This window comes from Scyliorhinus canicula, chromosome 16, assembly GCF_902713615.1.
Source record: "Scyliorhinus canicula chromosome 16, sScyCan1.1, whole genome shotgun sequence".
Classification (NCBI taxonomy): Eukaryota; Metazoa; Chordata; class Chondrichthyes; order Carcharhiniformes; family Scyliorhinidae; genus Scyliorhinus; species Scyliorhinus canicula.
The window spans coordinates 98,073,951-98,090,774 of record NC_052161.1 but is presented as its reverse complement, the minus strand read 5'-3'; the positions used below and the strand labels follow the sequence as shown (position 1 = coordinate 98,090,774).

At 49.7% G+C, this 16,824-nt stretch overlaps 1 protein-coding gene across 2 annotated transcripts in view; it reads left to right on the top strand.

The window, feature by feature from the left end:
• Positions 1 to 16,824, top strand: part of hspg2 (heparan sulfate proteoglycan 2) — a 571,937-nt gene that overhangs the window by 530,259 nt on the left and 24,854 nt on the right. For both annotated transcript variants that reach the window (XM_038821731.1, XM_038821732.1), the window contains 2 exons: positions 8,262 to 8,384; positions 15,968 to 16,018. In XM_038821731.1, the coding sequence (XP_038677659.1) occupies positions 8,262 to 8,384; positions 15,968 to 16,018 (174 nt within the window). The remainder of the gene's footprint in view (positions 1 to 8,261; positions 8,385 to 15,967; positions 16,019 to 16,824) is intronic.

Here is a 16,824-nt window from a genome sequence, read left to right as displayed (position 1 = left end):
AGGTGAGGGAAGCTTGGGGCCTGCCTCCGAACAAAACCCCATACCTGCAGGTACCAGAACCCATTCCCCTCAAACTCCTCCTCTAGCTCCTCCAGGTTCGGGAAACCCTCCTCAATGAAGAGATCTGCAAACCTCTATATCCCTGCCCGCTGCCACCTCCTGAAGCCCCCGTCTAGCCCCACCAGAGTGAACCAGTGATTATCACAGGTCAGTGACCACATCGACACCCCCTCCAGTCTCATGTGCTACCTCCATTGCTCCAACACTCTCAGGGATGCCACCACCACTGGGCTTGTGGAGTACCGAGCTGTCGAGAACAGCAGAGGTGCTGTTAACAAAGCCTTCACACTCGTGCCTTAGAACATATCGCCTCCACTCGCTCCCACACTGACCCCTCCCCCTCTACCCATTTCCAAACCATCGATATATTAGCCGCCCAGTAGTAATTATTAAAGTTCAGAAGGGCCCGCGTCCCCACTCGATAAGGACCTTCTTCACCCTCGGGGCTTTCCCGGCCCATGTAAAACCCGAGATCGGCGTGTTCACCTTTCTATAAAAATGCCTTGGGGATGAAGATTGGACGACACTGAAACATGAACAGCAATCTCGGGGAGACTGTCGTTTTCAGTCTGTACCCTCCCCGCCAATGACAGCGGGAGAATATCCCACCTACGGAAGTCCCCTTTCATTTGCTCAATCAGCCCTGCCCAAATTTAGTTGCTGAAGCTGACTCCCGTCCCTTGCCACTTGAATCCCCAGGTACCTAAAACTCCCTCCCACCACTTTGAACGGCATCTCCCTCAGTCTCCTCAGCAGTTGGAAATCTTTTTTTTTTTTTATTTTTTTTTTTTATAAATGTTTTTATTCAGTTTTCGTATTTTATATTGAACAAATTACAAATTGTTAGGAGAGAGAAAAAAAAAAACAAACAAAACCAAACACGCAAAAATTAACATACATATTTACAGGTAAGCATCTTCGTAGTAGTAACTGCGCCCCCCCCCCCCCCCCCCTCAACATGTTTATTTAGCTTGGTTTTGGGCCTTAGCTAGCCATCGAACCCCCGTAACGAACCTGTAGCCCCCCCCCCCCCCCTCCCGCTACCTTCCCCCGACTATTCTTCCTCTTGTACATTGGCCACAAATAGGTCCCGGAACAGTTGCATGAATGGCTCCCACGTTCTGTGGAAGCCGTCGTCCGACCCTCGGATGGCAAATTTGATTTTCTCCATTTGGAGAGATTCCGAGAGGTCGGACAGCCAGTCCGCAGCTCTGGGCGGTGCTGCTGACCGCCAGCCAAACAGGATTCTACGGCGGGCGATCAGGGAGGCAAAGGCAAGGGCGTCCGCCCTCCTCCCCAGGAATAGATCTGGCTGTTCTGAAACCCCGAAGACCGCCACTATCGGGCATGGCTCCACCCTCACTCCCACCACTTTGGACATTACCTCGAAGAAGGCTGTCCAGTACTCCACGAGTCTGGGGCAGGACCAGAACATGTGGGCGTGGTTGGCCGGGCCTCTTTGGCACCGTTCACATCTGTCTTCCACCTCCGGGAAGAACCTACTCATACGGGTTCTTGTTAAGTGGGCTCTATGTACCACTTTTAGTTGCGTCAGGCTGAGCCTTGCGCACGTGGAGGTGGAGTTGACCCTATGCAGTGCTTCGCTCCAGAGTCCCCACCCGATCTCCATCCCCAGGTCGTCCTCCCATTTCCTCCTTGTTGCGTCCAGTACGGTGTCGTCCCTATCTACCAGTCGGTCATACATGTCACTACAGTTCCCTTTCTCTAGGATACTTGCGTCCAGTAGGTCTTCCAGTAGTGTCTGTCGTGGCGGTTGTGGGTACGTCCTTGTCTCCTTTCGTAGGAAGTTTTTGAGCTGCAGGTACCGTAGCTCGTTCCCCCCAGCTAGCTGAAATTTCTCTGTCAGTTCGTCCAGTGTTGCGATCCTGTCGTCCGTGTATAGGTCCCTGACTGTCAGTGTCCCCCCGTCCTGCCTCCACCTTTTGAAGGTGGCGTCGGTCAGTGCTGGTTTGAACCTATGGTTGTTGCAGATGGGAGCCCTGTTCGACATTTTGGTCAGGCCAAGTTGCTGCCGCAGCTGGTTCCAGGATTGGAGGGTGGCTGTCACCACTGGGCTGCTGGAGTGTTTTTTGGGTGGGGATGGGAGTGCTGCCGTGGCGAGGGCCCGGAGGGAGGTTCCCATGCAGGAGGCCTCCTCCGCACGCACCCACTCAGCTTCTGGCTCCTGGATCCATCCCCTTACTCGCTCGGCTGTTGCTGCCCAGTGGTAGAATTGTAGATTCGGGAGGGCTAACCCTCCCCTGGTTTTTGTTTTTTGTAAGACCTTCTTTGGGATCCTAGCATTTTTACCCCCCCATACGAACGCCATGATGAGTTTGTCCAGCGCTTTGAAAAAGGCCTTGGGGATGTAGATCGGAATGGATCTAAACAGGAAGAGGAACCTGGGCAGTACGTTCATTTTGATCGTCTGAACTCTCCCCGCGAGGGAGAGCGGGAGTGTGTTCCATCTTTGCAGGTCCTTTTTAACTTCCTCCGTCAGGCTGGTGAGGTTCCATTTGTGGATCCCTTTCCAGTCATGGGCTATTTGGATCCCCAGGTAGCGGAATTTATGTCGGGCTTGTTTGAACGGCAGCCCCTTTAGTGCTGCCCCCCCCCCCCCCCCCCCCCCCCCCCCCTTGCGGGTGTAATGGGAAGATCTCACTTTTGCTCATGTTGAGTTTGTAGCCCGAGAAGGCTCCAAACTCTTTCAGGAGCGCGATGATTCCGTCCATGCTGCTTTGTGGGTCCGAGATATAGAGGAGCAGATCATCCGCATAGAGTGAGACTCTGTGCTCTCTACCTCCCCTTCGGATCCCCCTCCAATTTTTTGCTGCCCTGAGCGCGATTGCTAGCGGTTCGATTGCTAGTGCGAACAGCAGCGGGGACAGTGGGCATCCTTGTCTGGTGCCCCTGTGCAGCTGGAAGTATTGGGAGTTGGTATTGTTGGTCTGTACACTCGCCATGGGAGCGTTGTACAGGAGCTTTACCCAAGCTGTGAACCCTGTTCCAAGCCCGAACCGCTCCAGTACCTCTATGAGGTATATCCATTCGACTCTGTCGAAGGCCTTTTCTGCGTCCAGGGAGACGATCACCTCTTGTGTTCTCTCCCCGGAGGGGGTCATTATCACGTTCAGCAGGCGCCTGATGTTCGCGGTCAGCTGTCTACCTTTGACAAAGCCCGTCTGGTCCTCTGTGACCACCTCAGGTACACAGTCTTCTAGCCTTTTGGCTAGGATTTTGGCCAGTATTTTGGCGTCTGCATTCAGCAGAGATATGGGTCTGTATGACCCACATTCCGTTGGGTCTTTGTCTTTCTTAGGTATCAGCGAGATTGAGGCCTGTGCTAACGTGGGTGGCAACGTGCCCCTAGCTAGCGAGTCTGTGAACATCTCCCGCATGTGCGGGGCCAGCGCTGTCGCAAATTTTTTGTAGAAGTCCGCCGGGAATCCGTCCGGTCCCGGCGCCTTCCCCGCCTGCATGGAGCTAATGCTCTCCATGATCTCTCCCAGTGCTAGTGGTGCTTCCAGATCCCGTTTTCTGCCCTCTCCCACAACTGGTATGTTCAGTCCGTCAAGAAACCGGTTCATCCCAGCCTTCCCCGTTGGGGGCTCTGAGGTGTACAGCTCTTGGTAGAAGGCCTTGAAGGTTTTGTTAATCTTCTCTGGTTCTGTTTCCAACGTGCCTCTGGTATCTCTGATTTGCGCAATTTCTCTGCTGGCTGCCTGCTTTCTCAGCTGGTGGGCCAACAGGCGGCTGGCTTTGTCTCCGTGTTCGTATAGGGCCCCGCGTGCCTGGCGGAGTTGGTGTACTGCTTTCCTGGTGGAGAGCAGGTCAAAGTTCCTTTGTAATTCTTTTCTCTCCGCCAGGAGTTCTACAGTCGGGGCCTCGGAGTATTTATGGTCTACCTCCAGTATGGAGTCGACCAGCTTCTGCCTAGCCACCCTTTCCTCCCTATCTCTTTGCGCTTTGTAGGCTATGATTTCCCCTCTTAGTACGGCCTTAAGCGCTTCCCAGAACGTGGAGGGTGAGACCTCCCCGTTTTGGTTGATCTCAGTGTACTCCGCTATGGCCTGCGCTATCCTTTCGCTGAAGGCCTTGTCAGCTAGTAAGGCACCGTCCAACCTCCATTTGGGGCGCTGGGCCCTTCCCGTCTCTAGCCGCACATCCATGTAGTGTGGAGCGTGGTCTGATATCACAATTGCGGAGTATTCCACCTTGTCTATCTCTGGAAGCACCGTTTTCCCCACCACAAAGAAGTCAATTCTGGTGTACACGTTGTGTACTGGGGAGAAGAAAGAGAATTCTTTCTCCCCCGGGTGGGCGAATCTCCAGGGGTCTACTGCTCCCATCTGCTCCATATAGTGGCTGAGTTCCCTTGCCATGTTTGAGGTTTTCCCCGTTCTGGAGTTTGATCTGTCCGTCGTTGGGTCCTGTACACAGTTGAAGTCCCCCCCCATGATTAGTCGGTGCGTCGCTATGTCCGGGATTTCTGCCATGGTCTTTTGGATGAAGCTCGTGTCGTCCCAGTTGGGCGCGTACACGTTAACTAGAACTACCGGCGCCCCATCCAGGGCCCCGCTGACCATGACATACCGTCCCCCTGGGTCCGTAACCGTCTTTGTCGCCCTAAACATTGTCCTCTTGCCAATCAGGATCGCCACCCCCCTGGCCCTTGCGGGCCCTAGGGCATTGGGTTGTTTTCCGTTCTGGGTGTTCCTGCCAGGGGGGAGGGGGCTGGCTTTGCCTCGCCCCTCCCCACCCCCCCGTCGGCATGACGTGTCTCCTTGCCATGGGCCCCTCGTCCCTACTTCCCATGGCGTTTTTCCAGCCCGTGCTCCTCGACGAATCTATTCGCCTCGGCAGGGGCTGTAAAGAAATATTCCTTGTGTTGGTATGTGACCCAGAGTTTTGCTGGGTACAGCATACCAAAACGTACTTTGTTCTTATAGAGAGCTGCTTTCGCTCTGTTGAACTCCGCCCGTCTCTTAGCTATGTCCGCTCCAAAATCCTCGTAGATTCGGATGGCGTGCCCGTCCCAATTGCAGGCTCTATTCTCCTTGGCCCAGCGCAGGATTGTCTCCCTATCCCGGTACCGGTGCAGTCTGGCTATAACTGCTCTCGGTTTTTCCCCTTCCTTGGGCTTCGGGCGCAGTGACCGATGAGCTCTGTCCATTTCCGGTGGGGTGGGAAAAGTTTCCCGCCCCACTAAGGAGCCCAGCATCGCAGCCACGAATGTTGTGGGATTTCTACCCTCTATCCCCTCTGGCAGGCCCACTATCTTGATATTTTGCCTTCTCGAGCTGATCTCCTGGTCGTCTACCCTGCCCTTCAGGCTCCCCTGTGTTGCACTCAGTTTCACCATTCCCCTCTCCAGGGATATGACCCGGTTGCTCGCGTCAGTCGCTGCCTTCTCCAGCTCTTTAATGGTTGCCCCCTGGGCTTCCAATATCTTCCCTTGGGCTTCCAGTATCTTCCCTTGGGCATCCACTTTCTTCTCCAATCTGGTCAGAACCTGCTGCACCCCTGACATGGCCCTGGTCACTGTGCTGTGCCTGTGCTGCGGCCTCTGCGTCTGCTTTTAACTCTGCCTTGAATGCCTGCAGCTGCTCCCTCACCACCTCGGCAAAGGCTTCCTTCCAATTCACGCCTCCCTCTAACCCCAGGGGAGAGGTTGCCCGCCCGTCCAGCTCTTCTGGATGCGGCGAAGCATCCTTCCCGCCGCTTCGCGTGTTGACTCGTTCGCCCGAGCTGGCTTTCCCTTTGCCCAGTCTACTTCCGGTGCCCCCTTTCTCTTGGCTCCTTTCTGGCACTTTTTTCTCCCCCTTCCCCTTCATCTTTTCTTCTCTCCTTGTTCTTCTTTTTCCCCCTTTTCCGCACCCTATTTTTATTTTATTTATTATTATATATCTATATATATATATATATATATTTTTTTTTTTTTTTTTTAATTTATTTCCCCTACCCCTTTTCTCTTTACCAGTTTTCTTTTGGGAAGAACAGAAATACAAGTCTCTTTTTTCTTTTTTCCCCACTCAACCAGGAGAGAGAGTCCCTTTGTCTTTGCCACGTGGTGGTCACAGCAGTTGGGGGGGGGGGGGGGGGGGGGGGGGGGGGGGCGAGTGGGCCGGTGGTCGCTGCTGGTTGGGGGGGGGGGAGGGGCGAGTGGGCCGGTGGTCGCTGGTTGGTTGGGGTGGGGGGGGGGGGGTTGTGTCCCCGCTGCTGGCTGGGGGGGGGGGTTGTGTCCCCGCAGCTGGCTGGGGGGGGGGGGTTGTGTCCCCGCTGCTGGCTGGGGGGGGGGTCCCCGCTGCTGGCTGGGGGGGGGGGTCCCCGCTGCTGGCTGGGGGGGGGGTCCCCGCTGCTGGCTGGGGGGGGGGGGGGGGGGGAAGAGAAGAGGGGCCGCCGCCGCCGCACCGCTCCTGGCCCGCGTGGGGGGGGGGGAGAGAAGAGGGGCCGCCGCCGCCGCACCGCTCCTGGGTCGCGTGGGGGGGGGAGAGAAGAGGGGCCGCCGCCGCACCGCTCCTGGCCCGCGTGGGGGGGGGGGAGGGAGAGGGGATGGACCTGCTGCTGTTGGGCCCCCCTGTCGCCGCTCCGGCTCCTCCGCTCCGGCTCCTCCGCTCCCGCTCCGGCTCCTCCGCTCCGGCTCCTCGGCTCCTCCGCTCCGGCTCCTCGGCTCCTCCGCTCCGGCTCCTCGGCTCCGGCTCCCGCTCCGGCTCCTCGGCTCCTCGGCTCCTCCGCTCCGGCTCCTCGGCTCCTCCGCTCCGGCTCCTCGGCTCCTCCGCTCCGGCTCCTCCGCTCCGGCTCCTCGGCTCCTCCGCTCCGGCTCCTCGGCTCCTCCGCTCCGGCTCCTCGGCTCCGGCTCCTCGGCTCCCGCTCCGGCTCCTCTGCCGGCGCTCCTCCTCCCAGCAGTTGGAAATCTTGATGAGTTCTTGTCAGATGATAATTCTGACTTTGAGCCAGGGGCACAAATTTTCCTTCTCCGAATAGGCCGTCAATAAAGCCGAGAATCAAATGTTTTTCTTTATTTTTGTTGAGAAATAAGAAAAATTGGCGGCAACAAAGGTGATCATTTTATCTCCCGAGGTAGGCGAGTGGTTAAAAACTTAAATAAATGAACAACCCTACCCCAACCCACCCACTTTCAGTTTTTCATGCAAAGCGGGTCAGGGCAGGCAATGACTCCATTCTCAGGACGCAGGTTGGTCACTATAATACTTAAAGGAGACTCTGTGCCTCCTCCTTAATAAAACATTTAGTTTTAATGCCTGTGGGTCAGGTTTCCTGGACTCTGTGAGAAACCTGGCAGCTGCTGAGTGGTGTGACAGGCTGGATCCACATCGGTAGTGCCCTTTCCAGCACTGCTTGTGGGCCAAGAAGAGCTTACCCCATGGAACTGGACACCCGTGATCGGCCATTAGCATCCTCACCCTCTTTCATGGTTTGGTTTAGCAGTGTTCCTCTCCCCAGCTGCCTACCTTCCCTGTGCCCACACCCACCATCCTGACAGAGACGAGCTGCCGTCCGGACACCTGTTGACAGATATTCAGAAGCCAGCCCTCTGTTAAATCTGGCTGGACTTGCGGTAAGCTGTGTTTCCAGGCCTTCCCCGCTTCAGATTCTCCCTCCCTCTACCTCAACTGCCTTCCCACCTTGCAGTTATCATCAGGATCAAAAGGTGTCTTGATGTTGAGTCATTTTCACCTGCTTATTTCATAGAATCAAAGAATTAACAGTGCCAAAGGAGGCCATTCAGCCCATCGAGTCTGCCCTTGGAAAGAGCACCCTACCTAAGCCCATACCTTCACCCTATCCCCACACCTCCACCCTATCCCCATAACCCCACCAACCTTTTGTGGGCACTAAGAGCAATTTATCATGGCCAATCTACCTAACCTGCACATCTTTGGACTGTGGGAGAAAACCGGAGCACCCGGAGGAAACCCACACAGACACGGGGAGAATGTGCAGATTCCGCACAGACACTGACCCAAGCCGGGAATCGAACCTGGGACCTTGGAGCTGCGAAGCAACTGTGCTAACCACTATGCTACCGTGCTGCCCGTTTATTATTGCCCATTTCTCATAAAACCGAGCACTTAGAAGAAAGTATTGCCCCTTGCACCTTTTGTTAGAATTGTGTGTTTGTTTTGACCTTAATGATATAAAAGGACTGGTGTTTAATTGTAACTCTGCTCTGATTCTAGGGGAGAACTGTGAAATCTTCCTGGACATGTGTTTGCAGGGAAACCCTTGCATGAACGGTGGGACCTGTGAGAAGAACCAGTGCTGGTGCCCAATGGGATATACTGGATCGTACTGTGAGCTAGGTACAGACAGAGCCAAATGTTTCATCACAATGCCATCTCCAATTCATTTGAAATCCTAGAACCATTAAAAAGAATAAGATTTAATTAATGGTCCTCAAAGGATCTCTCTAATATTTTGACAAATGTGAGGGCATATTTGATATAATCTGTTGTAAATATCTTGGAACAGATGCTCTCTCTGAATTGTGGTATTAAGTTATCTCTGAATGATCCATCTGTTCAGTAATGGAGAATGTTACTGGTTTTTGATATTTCTTCAGCCGCTCGTGAGTTTTACTGTCAAGGATAACGACATGTATTTATGCAGTCAATTAAGAAAATGAAATGATATCTAGATATCTCACAAAAGCATGATGAAATGAAAATGAATACCGAGCTAAGGAAGGAGAGAAATGAAATGAAATGAAAATCGCTTATTGTCACGAGTAGGCATCAATGAAGTTACTGTGAAAAGCCCCTAGTCACCACATTCCGGCGCCTGTGCGGGGAGGCTGGTATGGGAATCGAACCGTGCTGCTGGCCTGCTTGGTCTGCTTTAAAAGCCAGCGATTTAGCCCAGTGATCTAAACCAGCCCCTGAATGAGGAGCGACGATGAAAGGCTTTGTGAAAGTAATGAGTTTTAAGGAGGATCTTGAAGGACGATGAGGCACAGCGATAGAAGGAGAGAATAGGAAATGGGGCCTAGTCACATTGAAAGCCTGAGTACTAATGATAGGACAAGGAGAGTGTACAGGAGGTCAGGAATGCAGAGCCCTTTGAGGATTGTACGGCAGAGGCGGGGAGAGAAACAAAGGAGTAGAGAACCAGGAAGAGAACTTTCATTTTGAGGTGTCCGGGGATACGAGGAGCAGTTGAAGGAATGAGGTGGAATTGTCCTGATGCCCATCTTGAGCAGAGACCTGTAGCTGCCATGACTGGGTATCAGAAACCTAGGTGCATAAGGTTTTTGACCCTATGCTCATTCGTGGGCAATGTGCCAGAAGTTCTGGCACGTCCTCTTGGTGGGCAAGAAGCCTTACGAGCTGATGTTCATCAAATTCTCCCATTGGTGGGCAGGGTTTTCCCAATTTGTTTAACTTCCTATTGTGTTCTTTCATCACAAAGGCTGAAGGAGTCAGGGTTGGTTAATCTCAACCGAAGTTAAAACTGAGTGAGAGTTAAGTGGGCCAGTGAAAAGGTTGCTAACTTTTCATTTAGGATCTCCAATTTCAGAAGCGAGCAGATATAATTCTCCCATTTAGATTCGCTGCGGTAAATGGTGTCCGACACTGGGCATTTCTGTTGCGGAGTTGGAATTATTGATGCAGTATCAATTACGCAAAGACGAGAGTAGGATGTAATCGAGGCTTTCTTACACTGAGATGTATGGCCTCCTGCAGCAGCTGATGAAATGGCTGCTGTACAGGGAGCACACATATTTATACTCCAGTAGTGCAGGGGCCTTACCGTAAAGCATCTATAACAACATCCTCTATATACAATATATACATCAGTGGTGACTATCCCAATTATGCCACAAGCTTTCAATGTCCATTGAGACCTGGATGGTTGAAGTCTCTCGGTTATTCTTAATTATATGCTGTGCAGCTTGACTGCATATCAGAATCGTGGGTGAATGCTGCACATGCAATTGTCCTGCTCATTACTGTGTTAGAGATCCATGTTCCAGGCTGCCTGGGTTTCTGAGCTGTACGACTCACAGCAATAGTGCAAAGTTAAAGCTGACTCCTGAATAACTGTCTCCTTGCCACACCCATTCCTCTTGCAGAAGTGAAAAATAAGCAACTGTTCAGTTGATTACGGTGGCCTTCACGTGAATGTCTTGTGAATCATCTTGTTTCCCAAATGCCGAGGGCCTGTCTCTCATTTCAGCAATTGTACATAAACATACAGGAATGTTATTATCTTTCAAACCCAATGAGTCTATTCTCAGCAAGTCAGAAATAACCTACGATCAATCGTCAAGTAGTTCCGTCACTTGCTCTCCGGCCTCACCAAGTGAGAACAGATCAAGTTGGCTTAGAATTTGCGAGTTATCCCTTAATTTGTCTCGAGGGTCATTCAGGGCGATTTGACAGGAGAAAATCATTATAGTAACCCTCTTATTCCTGGGAGAATTCCAGAGTGAGTTAAAAGATCAACGGGAGGTCTCGGCGGTGAGGTGATGCAATGTTTCAATGCCCCACCACGATTAGTCATAGATTCCCTGGGGTTCTCCTTGGAGAAGAGCATTTTCAACACAAGGAATATTAGGCGATGAGTCACCCTGGGCTGCCCTTAGCAAAGCAGCCTGAAAGACCGGGACTGCTGTGACTGCAAGCATCCAACAGTTAACAAGCACTTCTTCTTTCTGTCTGGGAATAATGGTCTCGTACAGGAATGTAAATAAAATATGAGGATGAAAGAGTTGTCAAAGGGATTATAGGTCCATTCGCCTATCACTAGATGGTTTACCCAAAGCGATTGCACTGGTTATGTCACAGGTGGCTTGTATGCATTAACACCAATGATTAATTTAGCTAAAGCTCTTGATGATTTTATCAATTTGCACAGCATTGCTTGGTTGTAATAATAACGGGGCATGCAAGGCACAGTTTGTGAAACAAAGGAAAGGGTCAAAGGAAAACATTCTCTCCCACACTACAAGAATTTTGTCTGCCTGTATTCAGTAGATGAAGAAGAACTTGCATTTATACAGAACCTTTCACACCCCCGGGATATCCCACAGCTCCTGACAGCCATTGAAGTACAGTACCCGTTGACTTGTCATCACTGTTGTAAATGTAGGAAACACAGCCGCTATTTTGTGTGGACAGCAAGTTCCCGCAGACCACAGTGATGTAAACAATATGACCAATTGCTTCATCCGCTTTTCTTTAAAACTGTTTCCCAACAACACCCTGCACAGCATGGGAGAGAGATCAGCCATGGAAATCAAAGGAGGCACAGGAATTACAAATTTTCTGGGCCTCTTTTGTGGCCAGCGGACGAGTTTCCTACTCGACCGTAAAGCCAACACTTTTCTTAAACTAAAATTGCCACCAGATGTTTTACAGACTTAGGTTTTTGAGTTTTAAGAGTAATATATTTGCGTTTATTGCTACTCCCATCCTCGAATGGTGAACACCTACCATTTTGTTGTTTGTAAAGTGCTGAGGACCTGTCTCTCATTGCGTCAATTATATATGAGCTTACAGCAGCTACAATATCAGTTATTTACACCTGCTCGGAGAGGATCACTTACTAACTGTGTCGCTTGAATGCTGCAACCTCTGTGATGAATGCAGACTTCAGGTGTGAGTAAGGTCTGAAGTTGATGGCAAGTCGTTTTGTGGCAACACGGGTAAAAGTTCAGGAGGCTGTTGGGGAGTTAAGTTTTTGCTGGCCCAGGAAAGCTGGATCAGAAGGTCAGCAATCAGTTTAAAACGGGATGCCAAATGAGTGCCTGAGGTTATTTTAAATCCTTAATTACGCTGTAATCCTGTCGAGGAATCTAGACTCAACTCAAATGGGCCCAGTTACCACATCAATCGCCTGCACAGCCTTGTTCCTCAAGAATGGACAGTTGATAGTACTGAGATGAGCCTGTATAGGGAGGCTTTACAGCTTGAACACTGGTGTCACCTGAGCTTCGCAGAAGAATATCTCCTGCAGCTGGGGCAAAATGGCTGATCGTTTGCCATCCCTCACTCTCCAGGTAGCAATAAATCTTACTGCACTATCGCAGCTGAGACCCCGCATCCCGGATGGGCCATCAATTCCTTGTCAGATTCTAATATCTGTTTCCCTGATTTATTTACGTCTCAGTTCGTGTTCTGAAAATCTGACCAGTGATGGTAACAGTGACCCTGATCATTCCATGCTGACCAAGCAAAGCATGGTTCAGTGATGGCCCGATTTAAATTCTGATGGAGATCAGAGGCAAGAGACAACTGTTCTCAGCTCACTGCTTTCATTTGAATACATTGCAGAGGACTGTCTTGCTAACAAAGATTTAGCTCATTAATAATATCCTGGAAAGTCTTCAATCTCAATGCTAATAATGCCGAATGGGGAAAAAAATGAAATTCCTGGAGTCCCAGGAGGCTCCGTCCGGCGGGTATGTCATGGGGGCGTTGCTCCTTTTATGTCCTAGCTCCACATTTGTGTGATCCTGCATGGAAGTCCCCAACCTTCAGCAGAGTCATTCATCCTCTGGGATTAATGCCCTTGTCTAGACTTTCAAATATACATGTATTCTTCGCACATTTTGGCTCCTCGGAAGGTCAGAGTAACTGTTGCGGAAGTTCCCTCATGGGCTCCAGTCACCCTCCCAACTATGCAAATGGTCCCATCACCAGGAGTTGGCACCGAGTCTGCAGCCTTGGGATGAGAACAGCGAGGTTCACTGATAGAGCAGGATCCAAGCAGCTACAACCACATGTCTTTTGGTTCTGGGGAACTAATTGAGTTGTTTTACTCTATTTGAAATTGTTTCTCCCACCGATGCCCATCATTGGGTTCAGTAACAGCGGATTCCGGCTGCAACTAATCAAATTCCTTTAGCAGGAGAAAGGTGGAAGAGCTTCTGATGTTATCCAGGTTTGTGGAACAGTAACACTTATTTATCTAAATAGTACTTGGCTCACATGGCTCAATTAATAATTTCTCCATGAACTTTTAAGTTCTTTGTTTTGATGCTTCCTGACTCCCCAAAGCCTGTCCAACATCTACAAGGCAGGATTGCAATGGAATACTCTTCACTTGCCTGGATGAGTGTAGCTCAGAAGCTCGACACCATCCTGGACAAAGCAGCCCACCTGATCAGCACCCCATTCACCACCTTTGACACCCACTCCTTCTGCCACCAACAAGCAATGGCAGCAGTGTGCATGCTGCACTGCAGCAACTCACCAAGGCTTCTTCAACAGCCCCTTCTAAACCTGTGACCTCTACGACCTAGAAGAACAAGGACACCAGATGCATGGGAATGCCACTACCCTCACGTTCCCCTCCCAAGTCACACACCTTCCTGACTTGGAACTTGCTTCACTGTCACTGAGTTTAAAATCCTGGAACCCCCTATCTAACAGCACTGTGGATGTACCTACACCACATGGACTGCAGCAGTTCAAGAAAGCGGTTCATCACCAGCTTCTGAAGAGTAAATACAGGTGGTCTGTAAGTGCTGCTCTTGCTAATGACTTCCCCCATGTTGCGATTGCATACAAAGGAAAGTCATTTGAGTTAGCAACGTATGTCTGTGGGTTTCTGAGACATGTAACGGGTTTCAGAGTAAATTATACATTTAGGTTTGACAGTCAAGTACTAGTTGTCTCCAAATTGTCAACAAGTATAAAATATTTATATATTTAAATGATATATATTTAAAATATAAATTAGAATATCTCACCATAGAATTCCCAGCCTCTGACCTGCTCTTGTAGCCATGATATTTACATGGCTAGTCCAGTTCATTTCTGGTCAATAATCATCCCTAGGGTGTTGATGGTGAAGAATTCACCAATGGTAATGCTGTTGAATGACACCGGAAGATGGTTAGATTCTTTCTTGTTGGAGATAGTCATCACTTTGTGGCTGTGTGGCGCGACTGCTACTTGCCACTTATTAGCCCATGCCTGAATGTTGTCCAGGTCTTGCTGCAGATAGACACACTCTGCTGCAGTAGCAGAGGTGTTATGAATGGAACTGAAACATTGTGAACATCCTGGGGCAAGTGCATTACCTTAAGGAGCTCCTACAGTGAAGTCCTGGGACTAAGATGTTTGACCTCCCATAACCATGTTCCTTTGTGTGAGGTATGTCGCCAACCGGTGGGGAGTTTTCCCATGATTCCCATTGACTCCAATATTGATAGGGTCCTTGATTCCATACTCGATCAATTGTTACCTTGATGTCAAGGGTTGTTACACTCGCCTCAGCTCTGATATTTAGCTTTGAAAGTTGTAATGAGTTCTGAAGAGAAGTGGCCTTGGTGAAACCCCAACTGGGCATTAGTGAGATTATTGCTGTGTAAATGCCACTTGATTGTCAATGACACTATCCATCACTTTGCTGATGATCGAGAGTAGACTGATGGGGCCTGTTTGGATTTGCCCTGCTTTTTGTGGGCAGGACACAGCTGGGAAATTTTCCACATCTCCAGGTAGATGCCAGTGCTGTAGCTTGTGTGGAACAGCTTGGCTGGAGGCACAACTAGTTCTGGAGCACAAATCTTTAGTACGATTGCCCAAATGTTGTCAGTGCCCATAGCCTTTGCAGGATCTAGCACCTTCAACATTTCTTGACAACATGTGGAGTGAATTGCTGAAGACTGGCATCTGTGATGCTGGGAACCTCGGGAGGAGACCAAGATGGATCATCCACTCAGCCCTTCAGACCAAAGATGGTTGAAAAAGTTTCAGCCTTGTCGTTTGCACTGATATACTGGCCTCTCCCATCATTGAGGATGTGGAGCCCCCTCCTGTTATTTATTAAACTGTCCACCACCATTCATAACTGGAAGGGGCAGACCAGCAGAGCTTTGATCTGATCTGTTGGTTATTAAATTGCTTAATCCTGCTAAAGAATGCTGTTTAGCATGCATGTAGTCCTTGTGTTGTAGCTTCACTAGGTTGACATCTCATTTTTAACTATGTTTTGTTTGAGCTGCTAAATCTGTTGTGACTATTCCTTTCAGCCTGGTAGTAGTACCACACAATGTGGTGGATGATGTCCTCAGTGTGAAACAGCACCTTGTCTTAAGGACTGTATTGTGGTCGCTTCTACTTATAGGCTCATGAGCTGATGCATCGTTGATGGGTAGTTTGATAAGGATGAGGTCAAGTAGGTTTTTCCCCTTGGTTAGTTCTCTTACTATCTGCCTTAGGCCCAGTCTGTAGAATCAGTCCTTCAGGCCTTGGACAGCTCAGTTAGTAGGGGTGCTATCAAGCCACTCTTGGTGTTGGACATTTTGAAGTTCCCATTCTGCACTCTTGCACCCTCAGTGTTGTGTTCAACGTGAAGGAGTGCCAATTCCTCAGCTGACTGAGGGTGGTAGGTGGTGATAAGGAGATTTCTTTGCCTAAGTGTGACCTGATGCCAAGATACTTCATGGGGTCAATATTGAGGGTGCCCAGGGACACTCTGTCCTAACCATTGTGCCACCATCTCTGGTCGATTGTTGTGCCGATGGAACAGGATATACCTAGGAATAGTGATGGAAGGATCTATGACACTGGCTGAAAGGTGTGAGCGGTAAGTGTGCCTCTGTCAGGATGCTGCTCAGTCGACCACTGTGCTGTCCCATAAAATCCGGGAAAAAACGGGGGAAAGAGGTGCAAAAGTCCTTTACAGGCAGGATCTATCAAATGTGTGACCTACCCCTTCATGGCCGCCACCGGAACGTCAGGCTGTTAATTGACTGATCTATGCAACAGCTCTCCCAGTTGGGCACAGGTCCCCAAATGTTAGTGAGGAGGACTTTGCAGAGTGGAATGGGCTGTGTGTGGGCATTAACCTTTCTTCTCCCCCAAACTAGGAAATTTAATGATGCTCAGCAAGAGACAATGGTTTGTTAATTACTTTATTTACACCTACACAGGTATGTCTGCTGTTACTCCAGCATCAGAATGGCACATGGAGGGTAGTGCGGGTAATGTCATTTAGTCTGTGTTGGCTTTTAATCTAACAAGGAAGTGGTGATGGTATCTAATTTGGCATGACCCCTAGTCCTAGTTGCCTATAATCCCATTTGTAACATTTATTTGTTAAATGATGCACTGAAGCCTGAGGGAAGAGAGGAAACGGGATGGGTTTCTTGTCGTGAGGATGCAGCATGCTTCAGTCCTGATCCGTTTTAGATTGACTGACTGACAGAAATGTTGCCCAACTATAGGCCCAATATACAGAGCATTGTCAGGTATTTAGTCTGAATTCATATTTTAGTCCACCTCTTAGTCTGAAGTGGCAACTTAAATGGCATTTTGTTTTTGAGGACTTCAACTTGAGGATTTTTGCTTTAATTTTACTCATGTTTGAGGTCTTCAGTTTTGTCTCAGATTGCCAATTCTGAGTGAACATAATCTTGGAGGATTCTGCAAATAACCTCCCACTTCTAATTCGTCAAACGGTCTTTTGGTCCCATTTTTGATATGTTAAACAGAAATTTCAAAATTAATAAGCCCCCTAAATTTCTCTCCCAGAATGTTGACATAAATGTTCAGGAGATTAATCTTTAATTCCCAGGGCCTCCAAGATATCCCTAGTTTTGTCCCAGCTTCTCTCTGCCCTGTTGTGTTGATAATAATCATATGCCTTCCTTCAGATGGGAGGAGGAACCAGACTAGGTCAAGACTTTATCCATCAGAGCTGCCATTGGCTGATTTAATTGCAGTAAACAGAACTTGAATATTGTGGATTGAATGAGTTGCTTCACTCACTCTCAATGTGGACCATATT